Source organism: Euprymna scolopes, chromosome 12 (assembly GCF_053919585.1).
Source record: "Euprymna scolopes isolate OS-2025 chromosome 12, ASM5391958v1, whole genome shotgun sequence".
NCBI classification, from domain to species: Eukaryota; Metazoa; Mollusca; class Cephalopoda; order Sepiida; family Sepiolidae; genus Euprymna; species Euprymna scolopes.
The window spans coordinates 27,825,215-27,845,020 of NC_136493.1; the positions used below are offsets into that span (position 1 = coordinate 27,825,215).

At 33.7% G+C, this 19,806-nt stretch overlaps 1 protein-coding gene across 2 annotated transcripts in view; it reads right to left on the bottom strand.

The window, feature by feature from the left end:
* The window catches only part of LOC145291221 (protein C-mannosyl-transferase DPY19L3-like), a 144,587-nt gene that overhangs the window by 47,867 nt on the left and 76,914 nt on the right, over positions 1-19,806 (bottom strand). For both annotated transcript variants that reach the window (XM_080136812.1, XM_080136813.1), the window contains 4 exons: positions 15,138-15,261; positions 9,609-9,743; positions 2,429-2,560; positions 1,176-1,280 (listed from right to left, as the gene is read on the bottom strand). In XM_080136812.1, coding sequence (XP_079992938.1) covers positions 1,176-1,280; positions 2,429-2,560; positions 9,609-9,743; positions 15,138-15,261 — 496 coding nt within the window. The remainder of the gene's footprint in view (positions 1-1,175; positions 1,281-2,428; positions 2,561-9,608; positions 9,744-15,137; positions 15,262-19,806) is intronic.

Consider the following 19,806-nt stretch of genomic DNA (forward strand, 5'->3'; position numbering starts at 1 on the left):
TATATATTGTAATATATTCAATGAAAAATAAGTAAAAGAAAATTATATCGTATAATATATTAAAAAAATAAGTAAAAACTTATTAGTGCAATATATTCAATGAAAAATATGTAAAAAATTATTATATAGTGTAATATATTTAATTAAAAATAAAAAACTATTATGTATTCAATGAAAAATAAGTAAAAAAATATTATACAGTGCAATATATTTAATGAAAAATAAGAAAACTCATTATATAATGTTACATATGTAATGAGAGAAGGAATTGATAAAATCATAGATTAGTTAACAATAGGAAGCAAAGCAAATACATAAATTAATATGAACTCATACAGAATAAAAAAGGGTTTCTCACCGCCCCCCCCTCCTCTTGTCTGCAGTATGTAAACTCCAAATAAAATATCAACCACACCATGGCTAAAAATATTAATCATTTTATAGTATCATTAAGTTCTACTCAACCATGATAAAAATTTTGCTTTGAATGAGTTTTTCAGTTTTTTCAGCAGTTCAGTCCTAAGCATCACCAATGGATTGAGCAAAATAGTTGCTACGGTATCGGCATTTAAAAAACAACAGCCTGGCGTAAGGTGAGTATACCAGTTTTTTTTCTGCGCATATGCTAATTAAAAGTTACAACTTAATGTTTGCACCAAATATGGCTAGACCATACAAAGGATTAGTGTTTTTTTTTGGAAGGAGGGATGGAATCATCTTGTAAAAGAAAATTTAGAATCTTTGTAAGAAATTGCAATTTTAATTCCTGAAAATTCTGACTCAGTTTTCTATATTAAAGGTCATTATTCAAGTTCATTCAACTTGATGCACATCTTTGTTTTTTTAAATACAAGAAACACAAACCGTAAACTGAGGTGACTCTGGCTACCCGAGGTGACCTTGAACCATTAATAAAAATAAAAAAAATAATGTGTAAATAACTTCGCAGTAAATATTTGCTGCTGCACTACAAGGTGTCTGTATAATTATGAAACCGTGTAGGACCTGGAAATTATAATTAAAATGCAGAGATCATATCTTATTTAGGTATTATTATTTTGTTTTCCTTAATGGCTTAAAGTCACCTCAAGTGGCCAGAATCAGCCCAGCTTATATGGTAAGTCTTATTATTAAAATTGTTGACGAATAAAAATGTGGATAAAGAATATTGTTACCTTAATTAATTTATTAATGGCGACCATCAACGTCAATGCAGTAATAATGTAAGCAGCCACTTTCAATAATTGAAGAAAAATATTTTTTGAATGTGTAGAATTTCCCTGCAAATAAAAAACAAAACAATATATACATATATGTAAAGATGCCTGCAAAGTACATCAAAACTGAAATGAAGAAATCAAACAGCAGTGAACACATCGAACAAACATAAAAGATAAATTCAAAAATTTGTTAAGAACGGCTAATGATTTTTATTTAAGGAATAATTCTTTAAATGGTTCTTATTTAATCTAATATATAAAACTCATGATGTCTGTATGTTTGTCTGTCTGTCTCCATTTTTTCAAACTACATCTCCTCCAAGACGAAAGGTTGCAGAGCGGTGCAAGCGGGTCAAATGATTGCATTTTTTCTGGACGGCTCTTTTATAGGTCTTTAGTCAGTAAAAATAACTGCTAAGGGGTTAAAATTGAAAAAAAATGGAACTTGGAAGGCATAAGTCACTTTGAAGCAGTCTTGTATGTATACACAAATATATAGGTATTTAAAATAATTATAGTAATATATATATATATATATATATATATATATATATATATATATATATATATATATGAATATTAAAGTTGGTTATTTTTTAGCCATTTCTTACCCACCTGACAATAGCTCACAGTAGCGATTAAGACTGGAACGCTATATGTTTTAGTTTGGATTCAAGCCAATCGCACCCAAGTCATATTCATTTTACCTTGGAAATCAGTACTACACATTGGGTACAATATAATAAACAATAGAAAATTATAATAATGAATACGTAATCTGCATAAATTAAAATATCATATTTAAGCGTATTTTACAACTGGGTAATGCCAGATGCTCTGCTAGTATTTAATATTATTCAAATTGAGAGACGCTAACTCCAGATTTAATTTATGGTTTCTTAACTATTGTCATTTCTCTACAAAGAAATGGGATGGAAAAACTTAATTTTAGTAGTGTTCTGGAATATTATATATTTTATTCGGCACTTTCAGTAGCACTCTGAAGACTTCCGAAGTTTTATTTTTTCATTCCCCACTTAAAAAGAAAAAAAAAGGAAAAGGTTGGGAGCAATGAGAAACTTAACACTATTTAACATCTCCTGTTTAGTCTTTTATGATCCCGGGGAATGCCAGGTAGTCCTGCTAGTTAAAGAATAATTCTTCGATAGTTCTTATTTAATACTGATTCAATCTTATTTTTTTCTTACCTTGAATAAGATCAACAGCCAAAATGAAATGTTGAAACTGAGGACAAGAGAGCCGAGTAACATTTTGTTGGTGAACTGCAGAACACACACAACCAGAATAGAGCTGACATGTGCCATTAATATTGGCTTGATCTGAAAATTACATTGAGAAAATAACTTATAAAATATTATAGTATAAAAAATACAAAAGAAAAAAATAGACTCTTTCTATTTTTCATAAAATCTGCACTCCCATTACACATCTACACTCTTATTACAAATCAACACCTCCATTACACATCTGCAAGCTTATTACAAATCAACACCTTCATTACAAATCTACACTCTTATTACAAATCAACACCTCCATTACACATCTGCAAGCTTATTACAAATCAACACCTCTATAACACATCTGCAAGCTTTTTACAAATTAACACCTCCATTACACATCTGCAAGCTTATTACAAATCAACACCTTCATTACAAATCTACACTCTTATTACAAATCAACACCTCTATTACACATCTGCACTCTTATTACAAATCAACACCTCCATTACACATCTGCACTCTTATTACAAATCAACACCTCTATTACACATCTACACTCTTATTACAAATCAACACCTCTATTACACATCTCCACTCCTATTACAAATCAACACCTCCATTACACATCTACACTCTTATTACAAATCAACACCTCCATTACACATCTACACTCTTATTACAAATCAACACCTCCATTACACATCTGCACTCTTATTACAAATCAACACCTCCATTACACATCTGCACTCTTATTACAAATCAACACCTCCATTACACATCTACACTCTTATTACAAATCAACACCTCCATTACACATCTGCACTCTTATTACAAATCAACACCTCTATTACACATCTACACTCTTATTACAAATCAACACCTCCATTACACATCTGCACTCTTATTACAAATCAACACCTCCATTACACATCTACACTCTTATTACAAATCAACACCTCCATTACACATCTACACTCTTATTACAAATCAACACCTCCATTACAAATCTACACTCTTATTACAAATCAACACCTCCATTACACATCTGCACTCTTATTACAAATCAACACCTCCATTACACATCTACACTCTTATTACAAATCAACACCTCCATTACACATCTGCACTCTTATTACAAATCAACACCTCCATTACACATCTACACTCTTATTACAAATCAACACCTCTATTACACATCTACACTCTTATTACAAATCAACACCTCTATTACACATCTCCACTCTTATTACAAATCAACACCTCCATTACACATCTACACTCTTATTACAAATCAACACCTCCATTACACATCTACACTCTTATTACAAATCAACACCTCCATTACACATCTACACTCTTATTACAAATCAACACCTCCATTACACATCTACACTCTTATTACAAATCAACACCTCCATTACACATCTACACTCTTATTACAAATCAACACCTCCATTACACATCTACACTCTTATTACAAATCAACACCTCCATTACACATCTACACTCTTATTACAAATCAACACCTCCATTACACATCTACACTCTTATTACAAATCAACACCTCCATTACACATCTACACTCTTATTACAAATCAACACCTCCATTACACATCTACACTCTTATTACAAATCAACACCTCCATTACACATCTGCACTCTTATTACAAATCAACACCTCCATTACACATCTGCACTCTTATTACAAATCAACACCTCCATTACACATCTGCACTCTTATTACAAATCAACACCTCCATTACACATCTACACTCTTATTACAAATAAACACCTCCATTACACATCTGCACTCTTATTACAAATCAACACCTCCATTACAAATCTACACTCTTATTACAAATCAACACCTCCATTACACATCTACACTCTTATTACAAATCAACACCTCCATTACACATCTACACTCTTATTACAAATCAACACCTCCATTACAAATCTACACTCTTATTACAAATCAACACCTCCATTACACATCTGCACTCTTATTACAAATTAACACCTCCATTACAAATCTACACTCTTATTACAAATCAACACCTCCATTACACATCTGCACTCTTATTACAAATCAACACCTCCATTACACATCTACACTCTTATTACAAATCAACACCTCTATTACACATCTACACTCTTATTACAAATCAACACCTCTATTACACATCTCCACTCCTATTACAAATCAACACCTCCATTACACATCTACACTCTTATTACAAATCAACACCTCCATTACACATCTACACTCTTATTACAAATCAACACCTCCATTACACATCTGCACTCTTATTACAAATCAACACCTCCATTACACATCTGCACTCTTATTACAAATCAACACCTCCATTACACATCTGCACTCTTATTACAAATCAACACCTCCATTACACATCTACACTCTTATTACAAATCAACACCTCCATTACACATCTACACTCTTATTACAAATCAACACCTCCATTACACATCTACACTCTTATTACAAATCAACACCTCCATTACACATCTGCACTCTTATTACAAATCAACACCTCCATTACACATCTGCACTCTTATTACAAATCAACACCTCCATTACACATCTGCACTCTTATTACAAATCAACACCTCCATTACACATCTACACTCTTATTACAAATCAACACCTCCATTACACATCTGCACTCTTATTACAAATCAACACCTCCATTACACATCTGCACTCTTATTACAAATCAACACCTCCATTACACATCTACACTCTTATTACAAATCAACACCTCCATTACACATCTGCACTCTTATTACAAATCAACACCTCCATTACACATCTGCACTCTTATTACAAATCAACACCTCCATTACACATCTGCACTCTTATTACAAATCAACACCTCCATTACACATCTGCACTCTTATTACAAATCAACACCTCCATTACACATCTGCACTCTTATTACAAATCAACACCTCTATTACACATCTACACTCTTATTACAAATCAACACCTCCATTACACATCTGCACTCTTATTACAAATCAACACCTCTATTACACATCTACACTCTTATTACAAATCAACACCTCCATTACACATCTACACTCTTATTACAAATCAACACCTCCATTACACATCTGCACTCTTATTACAAATCAACACCTCCATTACACATCTACACTCTTATTACAAATCAACACCTCCATTACACATCTGCACTCTTATTACAAATCAACACCTCTATTACACATCTACACTCTTATTACAAATCAACACCTCCATTACACATCTGCAGTCTTATTACAAATCAACACCTCTATTACACATCTACACTCTTATTACAAATCAACACCTCTATTACACATCTACACTCTTATTACAAATCAACACCTCCATTACACATCTGCACTCTTATTACAAATCAACACCTCTATTACACATCTACACTCTTATTACAAATCAACACCTCCATTACACATCTGCACTCTTATTACAAATCAACACCTCCATTACACATCTACACTCTTATTACAAATCAACACCTCCATTACACATCTACACTCTTATTACAAATCAACACCTCCATTACACATCTACACTCTTATTACAAATCAACACCTCCATTACACATCTACACTCTTATTACAAATCAACACCTCCATTACACATCTGCACTCTTATTACAAATCAACACCTCCATTACACATCTACACTCTTATTACAAATCAACACCTCTATTACACATCTACACTCTTATTACAAATCAACACCTCTATTACACATCTCCACTCCTATTACAAATCAACACCTCCATTACACATCTACACTCTTATTACAAATCAACACCTCCATTACACATCTACACTCTTATTACAAATCAACACCTCCATTACACATCTGCACTCTTATTACAAATCAACACCTCCATTACACATCTGCACTCTTATTACAAATCAACACCTCCATTACACATCTGCACTCTTATTACAAATCAACACCTCCATTACACATCTACACTCTTATTACAAATCAACACCTCCATTACACATCTACACTCTTATTACAAATCAACACCTCCATTACACATCTACACTCTTATTACAAATCAACACCTCCATTACACATCTGCACTCTTATTACAAATCAACACCTCCATTACACATCTGCACTCTTATTACAAATCAACACCTCCATTACACATCTGCACTCTTATTACAAATCAACACCTCCATTACACATCTACACTCTTATTACAAATCAACACCTCCATTACACATCTGCACTCTTATTACAAATCAACACCTCCATTACACATCTGCACTCTTATTACAAATCAACACCTCCATTACACATCTACACTCTTATTACAAATCAACACCTCCATTACACATCTGCACTCTTATTACAAATCAACACCTCCATTACACATCTGCACTCTTATTACAAATCAACACCTCCATTACACATCTGCACTCTTATTACAAATCAACACCTCCATTACACATCTGCACTCTTATTACAAATCAACACCTCCATTACACATCTGCACTCTTATTACAAATCAACACCTCTATTACACATCTACACTCTTATTACAAATCAACACCTCCATTACACATCTGCACTCTTATTACAAATCAACACCTCTATTACACATCTACACTCTTATTACAAATCAACACCTCCATTACACATCTACACTCTTATTACAAATCAACACCTCCATTACACATCTGCACTCTTATTACAAATCAACACCTCCATTACACATCTACACTCTTATTACAAATCAACACCTCCATTACACATCTGCACTCTTATTACAAATCAACACCTCTATTACACATCTACACTCTTATTACAAATCAACACCTCCATTACACATCTGCAGTCTTATTACAAATCAACACCTCTATTACACATCTACACTCTTATTACAAATCAACACCTCCATTACACATCTACACTCTTATTACAAATCAACACCTCCATTACACATCTGCACTCTTATTACAAATCAACACCTCTATTACACATCTACACTCTTATTACAAATCAACACCTCCATTACACATCTGCACTCTTATTACAAATCAACACCTCCATTACACATCTACACTCTTATTACAAATCAACACCTCCATTACACATCTACACTCTTATTACAAATCAACACCTCCATTACACATCTACACTCTTATTACAAATCAACACCTCCATTACACATCTACACTCTTATTACAAATCAACACCTCCATTACACATCTACACTCTTATTACAAATCAACACCTCCATTACACATCTGCACTCTTATTACAAATCAACACCTCTATTACACATCTACACTCTTATTACAAATCAACACCTCCATTACACATCTGCACTCTTATTACAAATCAACACCTCCATTACACATCTGCACTCTTATTACAAATCAACACCTCCATTACACATCTACACTCTTATTACAAATCAACACCTCCATTACACATCTACACTCTTATTACAAATCAACACCTCCATTACACATCTACACTCTTATTACAAATCAACACCTCTATTACACATCTGCACTCTTATTACAAATCAACACCTCTATTACACATCTACACTCTTATTACAAATCAACACCTCCATTACACATCTACACTCTTATTACAAATCAACACCTCCATTACACATCTGCACTCTTATTACAAATCAACACCTCTATTACACATCTACACTCTTATTACAAATCAACACCTCCATTACACATCTGCACTCTTATTACAAATCAACACCTCTATTACACATCTACAATCTTATTACAAATCAACACCTCCATTACACATCTGCACTCTTATTACAAATCAACACCTCTATTACACATCTACACTCTTATTACAAATCAACACCTCCATTACAAATCTACACCCCCCCCCCCCAGTTACAAATCTGTCTCCCCTGTTACAAATCTGCCCCCCCCTCAGTTACAAATCTGTAGTCTCATTAACTAAAGTTAATCTTCCTTGCCATGTTGTAAAACTTCAAACAAGTAAAATGTTTGTTTATTTTCCTAATATTACGTTGTATTTGGCTTTCAAGCGCATTTGATGCACAGTTTATTTTATTCAAATCAAAACTACGTTTCTATTGAACTCTCATTCTTGACGTTATTCTCACATTGCCTACACACAGTTCAAACATTTCAAAATACAACTGCTAGATACAATGCGCGGCTCTTTACAAACAGACTTCTTTCTCCAAATTTACAACATGGCAAGGAAGAAGAAAAGAAAAAAAAAAAAAGAAACAAAACAACACACTGAAGATGGAGTATACCTCTGAAATATATTTGTGATAAATTTCAAACAAGTGAAATATTTGTTTATTTTCCTAATATTATGTTGTGATTTGGCTTGCAAGCACACTTGATGCGTATTTTATTTTAGTCAAGTTAACTGTTTTTTTCTGAACTAAAATCCTCTAAAATAGTGCATTTTAGGTTAGAAAAAAAACAATATGCAATTAAACATTTAAAGTTTGAGTTTAGAGTTACAAAGATAGGGACAGGTTAGAGTTATGCCATGTTCATATTTCATGTACATCAGGCCCTCCCTTTTGTCAACGCACCAGAGCTTGGTCTATTGACTGACGCTCCTTACAATTCCAAATTACCACCTTACTGCCGCTTTAGGTGAAATTCAGACCAGATCACAATGGAAGTAATCAGTTAACAGCCGCTGGTCGTCGACAGTGTGCTGCAGTGTATGGGAGACATGAGCCCATGGCCTATTTTAGCGTCAGTAGCGTATAACAGCTGTGATATATCACCAAGAGGTCCTAAATGGTGAGAACCAGGTTCCAGTGCCACTTTTGAGAATAGGCAAGACTGGATTTTGTAGAGTTTTTTTTATTATACAATGGATTCAAAACCCAGTACATCTGACAATTCAGTCAAGGAGGACGTAGCAATTGTCTCTCTCTATAGGGTAGTACTTTATCCACTGTGCCACAAGTCCTTGAAAGAATCTGAGGAATTGAAATAATATGAATAAAATTACTGAATTCGACATTAAATGACCCAATAAAGATTGATATGCTGTAAAATGAAAAAATAATAAAACCACACAAGTTAAACATGTTAAAAGCAAAAGGGTACTAACCTTAGACGAGGGGACAATATCGAGTATCCAAACTCCAAACAATGAAAACGCTTGTAACAGGAGAATGAACTGACTGAATTGCCAGAATAAAGTGAACGCAAATGTACTGAATGCAATCACAGCAAGAGAGAGGTTCTGAAAAAATGAAAGGATGTTTTTTTTTTCATTTTTCATCTGAATTAATTAGAAATTAGTATTATTAAGAGGTTTTTTGTACAGAATTCTTCTTATATTAAAAAACAAAAGTAAAAAATAAAGTCTGTATGATGTACATACTTGTGACAAAGCAAAAATATCACATTCCAAAAATTACATAAATTGATCAAGTAGTTTTACGTTTTATAAAGAAAATCACTTTTAAATGATTAATGGGAATTTGTAGGCATTACAACATAAATTTTGCAAGTTATAATTATTATTGAGTTATCTTCCTTTAGAAGTTCTTGTGTCACATGTTGAGACTGTGTGCGCATGCACGCAAACACACACACACACACACGCAGATGATTGTCAAAACTGACATCACCAGAGGTGATTAGGTCAAGTAGTTGACCTCACAGCTTCCTGGATTAAACACCTGCAAGAGAACAGGTTGATATAAAAAAGTGAGACAACAGAAAGAAGAGAATCACGCCGCTGCACTGTTACTGAAATGCACCCACCTCCTGCTCCCTCCTACTTTCTACCAACTGAAGTACGCAATAGAGAGCAAAAAATAAATGAGTGTTTTTTTATTTTTCTAACAAACAATTTTTTGGTTGCAAGTTGTTTTCTTGGCTAACGAGAAACAATTTGTTCAACATGGCTTCATCACACGTACAGAATTCTTCCTATATCAAAAACAAAAGTAAAAGAAAAATCTGTATGATTTCCGTACCTGTGACAAAAAAGATATCACATTCCAAAAATCACGTAAATTGATCAAGTAATTTTACTTTTTATAAAGAAAATCATCTTTAAATGGTTAATGGGAATTTGTAGACATTACAACATAAATCTTGCAAGTTATAATTATTGTTGAGTTATCGCTCTTTGTTTTGTTTTTATTTTTAAATTATTTTAAAAATGGTGGACAAGACAATCGCTTTTTGGTTACTCATAAAATTTGATTTTATTTAAAAACAAAATTACTTGATTAATTAACCTGGTTTTTGGATTATGGTACTTTCATTTCATCACGAGTATGTACATGTTACAGATTTATCTTTATTATATTTTAAATCAATAAAATGTTGCAGACGTTGTTTATATAATGAAGATTGGAATGTGGGTTTTAGCAAAACAAAACTTAATTCAAAATAACTAAGATTAACGTCAAAGAATCAACCGAAGGAAGGGTTTGATTTATACACATAAAGAAGTTGGAGTTTAGAGTTACGAAGACAGGGACAGGTTAGAGTTATGCCATGTTCATATTTCATGTACATCAAGCCCTCCCTTTTGTCATCGCACCAGAGCTCGGTCTATTGATTAACACTCCTTACAATTCCAGACTACCGCCTTACTGCCGCTTTGGATGAAATTCAGACCAGATCACAATGGGAGTAATCAGTCAACAGTCGCTGGTTGTCGACAGTGTGCCGCAGCGTATGGGCGGCATGAGCCCACGGTCCATTTAAGTATCATTAGCGTATAACAGTTGTGATATATCACAAAGAGGTCCTAAATGGTGAGAACCAGGTTCCAGTGCCACTTTTGAGAATAGGCAAGACTGGATTTTATAGAGTTCTCTTATTACACAATGGATTCAAGAATGGTCTTCATATTATTGTCGTGTCAGAAACTGTTTTAAATGTTATACACCCATTCTGCAACAAATGTATGCAACAAACTTCTTTTTTTTTCTTTTTTTTTTTACAAGGTGGTCACCACTTATCAAGGCCCAGAAGCAACTCAGGGATAAGGGTTATTGTAAGTACAGTACGTTAGTGTGGATATTTAGAGTGTCTACTTAAGGGGGCGATTCATCAGGAATTTGTTTACGTTGGACTTGAAGACATCCAAGTTGTAGTCAGGAGGGAAGCAGGCAGACGGAACAGAGTTCCACAGGCATGCACTTCTAAGAAAGAAGCTTTGTTCATGGAATCTACGCTTTGATTTAGGCATAGATAAAGAGTGGAGAAAGTTTTTGACAGTGGATTCAGCTAGACGGGTGTTTTTTGTAAAAGATTGGCGAGGGGGCACCAGAGATTGGAGTTCAGACGAGCACCTGCCATGGAAATAACGATAAAACAAAGATAGGCTTGCAACATCTCTTCTGTGGGAGAGAGGTTGCAGGGAAGAGAAAAGGGCATCCCCCACTAAACCACGAAGTCTATTTTGTACTCTGTCAAGGCAGGATAGTCTGTTTTTAGCAGCTCCTGCCCAAATATGGCAGCAGTATTCCATCCTTGGACGTACTTGGCTTTTATATAGATAGAGAATTGCATCAGTAGTGACTTTATACCTGTCACAGAATGAAAGTGTCATATTCCAAAAATTATATCAATTCATCAAGTATTTTTTTTTAGAAAAAAGAAAATCAAATTTTATGAGAATGCAAAAAAGAAATTAAAAAAAAAAAACGAGCAAATAACTCCACAATAATTCAAACTTGTGAGATCAGCTTTGTAACATTAACAATTTCACATTAATCACTTAAAAACAATTTTCTTTGTAATTTGCAATTTGCTTTGTCTTCCCTGGCTGAATCAGTCAGGGAGGACAAAGCAAAGGTCTCTCTCTACAGAGCAGTGTTAGGGTATAATGATCATCCAACTGCTATCACCTGTTATATTTTGGACTCCCAGGCATCGTCAAGTAACCTAGCAAGTTACTGTGATTGTCAATTGTTATTGAAATAAATATCCATTAGAGAAAAAGGAATCTTGGAAAGATAAAACAATTACATTTGGAATTGTAATGGAATTTAACATTGTAAATATTTAAGCCAGATAGATATTTAAATCAATAAAATGTTGCAGGGTTTGTTTGTGTAATGGAGATTGGAATGTCAGAGAATCAAACAGAGAAAGAGTTTGATTCTCTGACATCACTACTTTATAGTTAGAATAATAGAGTTGGATGGTCTCTGAACACCCAGGGGAAGTTATCGGATGCAAGATATAGCAAAATGTAGACTTCAACAAGCATTGCATAACTTTGGAAGGGGATCCAGACGAGAATAAAAGGCTCATATAAAAAAAACTATAATTTGCATCTTTGGTGTTTCCTTTTCAGAGAGAAAAAAAAGAAACTTAGAAGGTTTAATGCTTTCATAGAGAAGAAAAGAAAACAAGGTATGTGTCCTTTCTGCTGGTATCCCCACAGACAGCGATATGTGTTCCGTTAAAGAACGGTCTTCATATTATTGTTGCATGAGAAACTGTTTTCAATGTTATACACTCATTCTGCTACAAATGTATGCAACAAACGTTATATAGACACATTTCCATATAGACTCGTTACACACATGGCTATATAACATTTTTGTTTTTTTTAATATGGAGGAATTCTGGACAAGAACCTATTTGGATTATTCATACGCCTATTCTCATCTTGGATGTTATTCTCACAATATGAAAAAGACAGTGAATGATGTCATACCAAACAGTAAATGCGAATAGGATGGACATCCTCAGACAAAAAATGATTGTGAGAAGAAGGGAAGATGTTATTATCATCATCATCCAGTTTTGTATTTAAATGATTGTGAATGCCCTGACCTTTGGGGTAGAAAGCACCAGGCAATGTCTCACATTTGCTCTCCATGCAGTCCAATCCAAAGGATTTATATCAGTCATGTTGCATGTAGGCAAACCACTTCTTATGCATTCAAGCCGGTCTTCCTTGGTATAGTATGCTTTCTACTGCCTGGGATACCCAGACATGTTACAGAATTGATGCAAGAGGTTAAATACTGCACATGGTCAAACCATCCAAAAATGTGACAAAAATATTGTGCTTTGTCAGTGTTCACATTCACTATTTATCTAGATATATTACTACAATATTTAGCTTCGAAATGCCATGGCCTAAAGAGGCTTCTTTTTCTCTTTACTTTTCCTTATTGTTCTGATGATATAATAAAGTTTTATATAACTTTGATTCCTCATCTTGTATTTAATACATTTAATTCCTCCTCTTAACAGTGTTGAACTTCTATCGTGATAAGTTTTGCTTTGTGAAAAATATACTCTTTGATAACATAATTGTATTACTAAAATATTGATATAAAAATCACGCCTGTAATTTATTTTTTCATATATAAATTTGATTGTAAAATAAGTTTTGGTGCTTGTCCAGAATTCAACCTAATTAAAAAGCAAAAATAGAGAAAAAAAAAATCTTTGATGTACACACCTGTCACAGAACAAAGGCATCATATTCCAAAAATTAGTTTGTTTAAAAAAAAAAGAAAAAGAAAATCAAATCAAATTTTATGAAGAGGCAAAAAGAAATCCCATTACTATTTTATAAAACAAGAGCAGATAACTCCACAATAATTACTCTTTATTATAACTTGTGAGATCAGTCTTGTAATGTTTACAATTTCACATTAATCGCTTAAAAACAATTTTCTTTGTAAAAAAAAATATAATAAACTATTTGATCAATTTGTGTGATTTTTGGAATGTGACATTTTCATTCCATGATTGGTACATACATCATAACAAATTTTTTATATTTTTGTTTTTTGATTAGATTGAATTTTGGACAGCTCTACTAAAGTTTCTTTTTTACCGTTTTAATCCTTTTCTAAGTTTAATATTTATTAACAATATTTCTACATAAATATTTCTACATACTGATAAATAAGCAGTAATTTTTAGAATTCTAAGCCATTGAGCAGATATAGTAAGTTGTGTGGTGGCAGACGGTTCTCCTGATAAAGTTCATGAATTAAAAACTGAACATTTTGCATAAGAAATATGAAGAAAAAGAAGACATTTTGTTACTAGTGTACATCCTCCATAAAGAATGGAGCAAAATATAATGCTCAGCCAATGTTCTCACTGATATTCATATAAAAAGAATACTCAGTAATTTAATTTTTCATATATGAATTATCATTTCTGATGACCTAAAGAAAAAAACTGGGGTGGGAAGCACCAGGCAATGGCTCGTGTTTACTCTCCAGCAGTCAATTCCAAAGGGGTTGTATCAATCATGCTGAAGGTAAATCACTTAAGCCAGATTTTCCTGGGTCTTTCATGCCACCCTCATGCCTGGAGTATCCATGTATGGTATAAAACTGATGCAGGAGATGGCACGATGTACATGGCCAAACCATCTGAGATACTGAACACGTATGGAATCCCAAAAAGATTTTGAAAAAGATATATACTGACAAATGTTAATACAACTGACTTTGGTCTTTTCAAAACTAATGCCAATAGACATCTCTTGTCTTTGCAATAATCATCTTTTGCTCTTATTAGCTCATTATATCAAGAGGTTTCATGCCTTGTCTGGAGTGACTTCCCCCCCCCCCCAAAGAAAACATTTTATTTAAGGCACATGAAAGAAAAAAGAAAAGACTACACTCACAGTAGCAAATGGTCTGGTTTGATTCCGCAAATAGTAGGACACAGCCACAAGTTGCAGCCACAAGAATGGAAGAGAGAAACTCTCTCGTAAAGGTATCACATATTCTACTCGTGTCGTATCCATCCTACAAGGGAGAAAATTTTGGAACAAAATTATCATAATAATAGAATGGTTTTATTTTACATATGAGTAAAATGTTGTATGATAAGACAATTTTCTTTAATGTTTTTATTTACAACTTCATGCATCCAAATCCCATTTTAAGTGTTGAGCATTCTATACATATATATATATATATATAAGGTCTGAGGAGTCCTAGAGTGGATGAAACGCGGAATATTCAGTGTAGCTTAATCGCCATATATATATATATATATATTAAAAAGTTAAATTCGTGTCCAGGAAACCTACATCTAAAATTTCAAGTGTTTAGACCTAAAATTGGTGAAGGAGTTTGGTAGAGTTTGCAAAGACCAACTTTTTCAACTTTGACTTCTTGGCAGCGAAATTTTTGCCCCAAAACTGATTAAAAAGCTTGCTGCATGTCTGAATACCCTTTATGTAAAATTTCAAATGTTTAGACCCAAAATTGGCTGAATACTTTGCTAAAGACCGCAAAGATCAAATCTTTTGAACTTTGATCCCTTGGCAGCCAATTTTTTTTACCAAAAAATGATTAAAAAGTTTGCCCTATGTCTGAATACACTTTATTTAAAATTCCAAATGTTTATACCAAAAATTGACTGAGTAATTTCGTAGAGATTGAAGAGATCAAATTTTTTAAACTTTGACTCCAATTTTGACCCCTTAACATTTATTGTTTTGGGCTCAAATAAAATTAAAAACTTGGATCCATGTCCAAGTAATCTACATCTAAAATTTCAAGTGTCTACATCAAAAATTAGCCAGAGGAGTTTGGTAGAGTTTTCAAAGGTCAAATCGTTGAACTTTGATACCTTGACAGCCAAATTTCTGTCCGGAAACCAATTAAAAAGATTTTTCCAAATCTCAATACTCCTTATGTCAAATCTTGAGTCTGTAGACTGAAAATTGACAGCAGTTCGGTAGGGAAACGCACACACATACACGCACACACAGACAATTTCACTTTATATATATATATATATATATATATATAGAGAGAGAGAGTGAGAGAGAGAGAGAGATTTCCCCCAAACCTCTGGCGTTGATGGAGGGGGAGACTAAAACTTGTTGCTATGGTTTCAAATGATCTGAAATAACAGCAAGGGGAGACTTGATTCCAAATGTTTCTCATATTTATATCTCCCCTCTTTGATTTTCATCCATAAAGTAAATTTCACAGTTTATAAGGATTATTTGATACTGGAGATATTCATAATCGTACCCTAACCCTAACCCTATTTCCAAAACAGGAGAGATATAACATATGAAAATCATTAATGGCAAAATGCCAAAGATTTTACACCCTTCAGTGATTTTTTGGACATTCTGTGAGTGTGTGTGTATATATGTTATAGCTTATAACTTTTCTTTATTCGTTTTCAATCGGTGACGTGCAGGAATACAAAATAATATTATGAAAAAAAATTAAAAAACTTTTTTTACAGGTACATAATTTTCGACCTATCCTTCAGTCTTCATCCGTGTAGTGAAAGTGATGAGCATACACGGGGAAAATGGGAAAGGAGGAGGATGAGGTATAAATAACAGGTTTAAATATATACATATATAAGTATGCACATACACACATGCACACAGTACATATACACATATAAACGAAAAATAAAAAATTAAACAGTCAATAAGAATGAAGAAACGCGCCTTTAACTGTTCAATCTTTGAATTCTAACGATATTATTTATTCCAAGAGAGAATAAGAATTCAAGGGATATAAGACGTTATGAGGAGAAACGCTATGATGCTCATTTGTAAATCAATGGCTATTTCTCGTTTGAAAAAGAACGAAAACGTTGTTTCCAAATTCAACCGATTAAAGACAGAAACGAAACACTACTTTTTATTAATTTATATATTAATATGTACATACACATATGTATACAAACAAATACTCACATGTACAAATATATACATATATACACACATAAACGCATGCATATATACACACAGACATATACTAACAAATACATATGCACATACATAAATGCTTGCACATATATTTACACGTAGAGACAGCTATACATATATACACAAGTTTACATAAGTGAATGTAGGGAGAGAGGGACGGGAAAAGAGGTATAGGTGTGTGAGAAATACATATATATAGACGGTAATATGGAGAAAATTAAGACTTAAAAAAAATGTGTTTTGAAAAAACACACACACACACATACATGCACACACATATCAATACATATATACATATATACATACACATACATATACTGACGTGTACATACACTTTCAGGTACATATACACATACACTCGCATAAATACATACATATATGCGTACATAATACACATACATAGACCAATGTGTATGAGAGTATAAAGAAAGAAAAAAATTAGGGAAAATGTAAAGGTTTCGGAAAGAGTTAGCAAGAGAAAAATAAAAGAAAAAAAAAGTTTACCCCATCTCACCGTGCATTTCAGTCCTAAGGAAAATGTTTATGGAAAATCTTTGTCGTTATAAAAATTGTAATCACTGAGTAGTCCTAGGTTTTTGTTAAGGCCTGTAATGTGCGTGTTGAGTTTTAGAATTAATTTTTTTTCATATTTACGTCTCTGGTGTTGTGTAATAAAATTGGATGCTATGAGGATGTATCTGATGTTGTCTATTGTGTGGTTAGGTAAATTATAGTGGATAGCTACTGGATGCTGTGTAGATTTGTCTCTAATGGTATGTTTGTGAACTCCAGGCCTGTTTCCTCCCACGTAATTACCTTTTGTGCATTCGATGCAGTATAACAGATATATTACATTTGAGCTATTGCAATTTAGAGGGGGGGAGTTTGAGATGGATGTTGGTGCCTGGAGGGGGTGAATGTGCTGTTGGTGTTAATATGTGTACATATTAGACATCTGGGTCTATTGCAAGGTTTATTTCCTTGAGATGTTTGGGTGCAATTAATCTGAGTGGATGTGAGTAAGGAATGTAAGTTGGGGAGTTGTCGTTTGGCACAAATGGGTTGTTTATTGTATATTGTGTTGAGTGTGGAGTCCTGTTGTAACTGTTTGAACATCTGTTTCATGGGGTTGTATAAATGTTTGGTGTTATTATTGAAGTGAAATACCATAGGTATTTGTGTGAATGTTTTGTTGTTTTTGTATGTTAGTAGGTTGTGTCTGCTCATGTGCGATGCTCTGTTGATGGCTTCTTTTAATATTTTGAATCGATAGTTTCTGCAAAGAAAGTGGTTGATTAAGATGCCTACCTGTGCATCATAATCGGATGGGTCTGTGCATATCCTTTTAATGCGCAGGCATTGACTGTAATCACTGAGTAGTCCTAGGTTTTTGTTAAGGCCTGTAATGTGCGTGTTGAGTTTTAGAATTAATTTTTTTTCATATTTTTGTTGCAATTGGGTGGCAATTTTCAAAATGTAGGTAATTGTGTCCATCGGTCGGTTTTGTGTGCAGAGATGTGGTGATATGATTATTTGAAATATTAATCAGAACATCTAAAAATGTGATGTGTGTGGTTGAGTGTTCATTCGTGAATTTTATACTATTATGGCAGTTGTTTATATGTTGGAAGAAGTCCATCAATGTCTTTTCACCGTGTGGCCAAATGACAAAGATGTCATCTATATACCTGTAATAGTGTGTCGCTTTGAGGTGGTGTGTGTGTGTGTATGTATTTTTGTTCGAATGTGTGCATGAAGATTTTGGCATAGTTGGGAGTCATTCTAGTTCCCATGGCTGTGCCTTTTATTTGTAAAAAGTGTCTGTTGTTGAATGTAAAATTGTTGTGTTAGAATGTACTCTATAATGCTGCATATGTTTGTGATGTGGGTGTCTTGTAAGTTCTGGGTTTATAAAAAAACTTCTGCACACGGATATTCCTTCCTCATGTGGAATATTCGAGTAGAGAGAGGAAACATCCATCGTGACGAGTATTGTATTGTCTGGTAAGTTACCGATGTCGCGTAGGATCTGAAGGAAGTTTGTTGTGTCTTTAATATAACTGGGTATGTTTGGCATCAATGGGTTGAGGATGCTGTCAATGTATCCCGAAAACTTCTCCGTGAGGGTCCCGATGCCCGAGACGATAGGTCTGCCAGGTGGATGGATCTGGAGAGCCTTAGCTATGTGGTATATGTCTGTGGGTTCGGTAATCGATGCCTCAGTGTTTCCCGTGTCTTCAAATGGGAGGTGTGCAAGTATGTTGCTGACTATTTTCGGGATTTTATGAAGTTTGGGGATAGTGTAAAAGATGGATTATGATGTTCTGGTACTAATTTTTCAACCGTTGTTCTAATGGTTTGGTCTAGACTGCTGATTAGGGTGGTTAGTTCAGATTTGAATGTGCTGCTGGGATCACTGGGGAGTAGTTTGTAGAATTCTCTGTTCGCTAGCTGTGTGTTTATTTCTGTTATGTAATCATTTGTGTTCATGACAGTGATAGCTCCTCCCTTGTCTGTTGGTTTTATGGTGATGAGATTATTATTCTATAATGATCTTATGGCCTGTTGTTCATCCTTTGTGATATTATGATGGGTTTCCTTG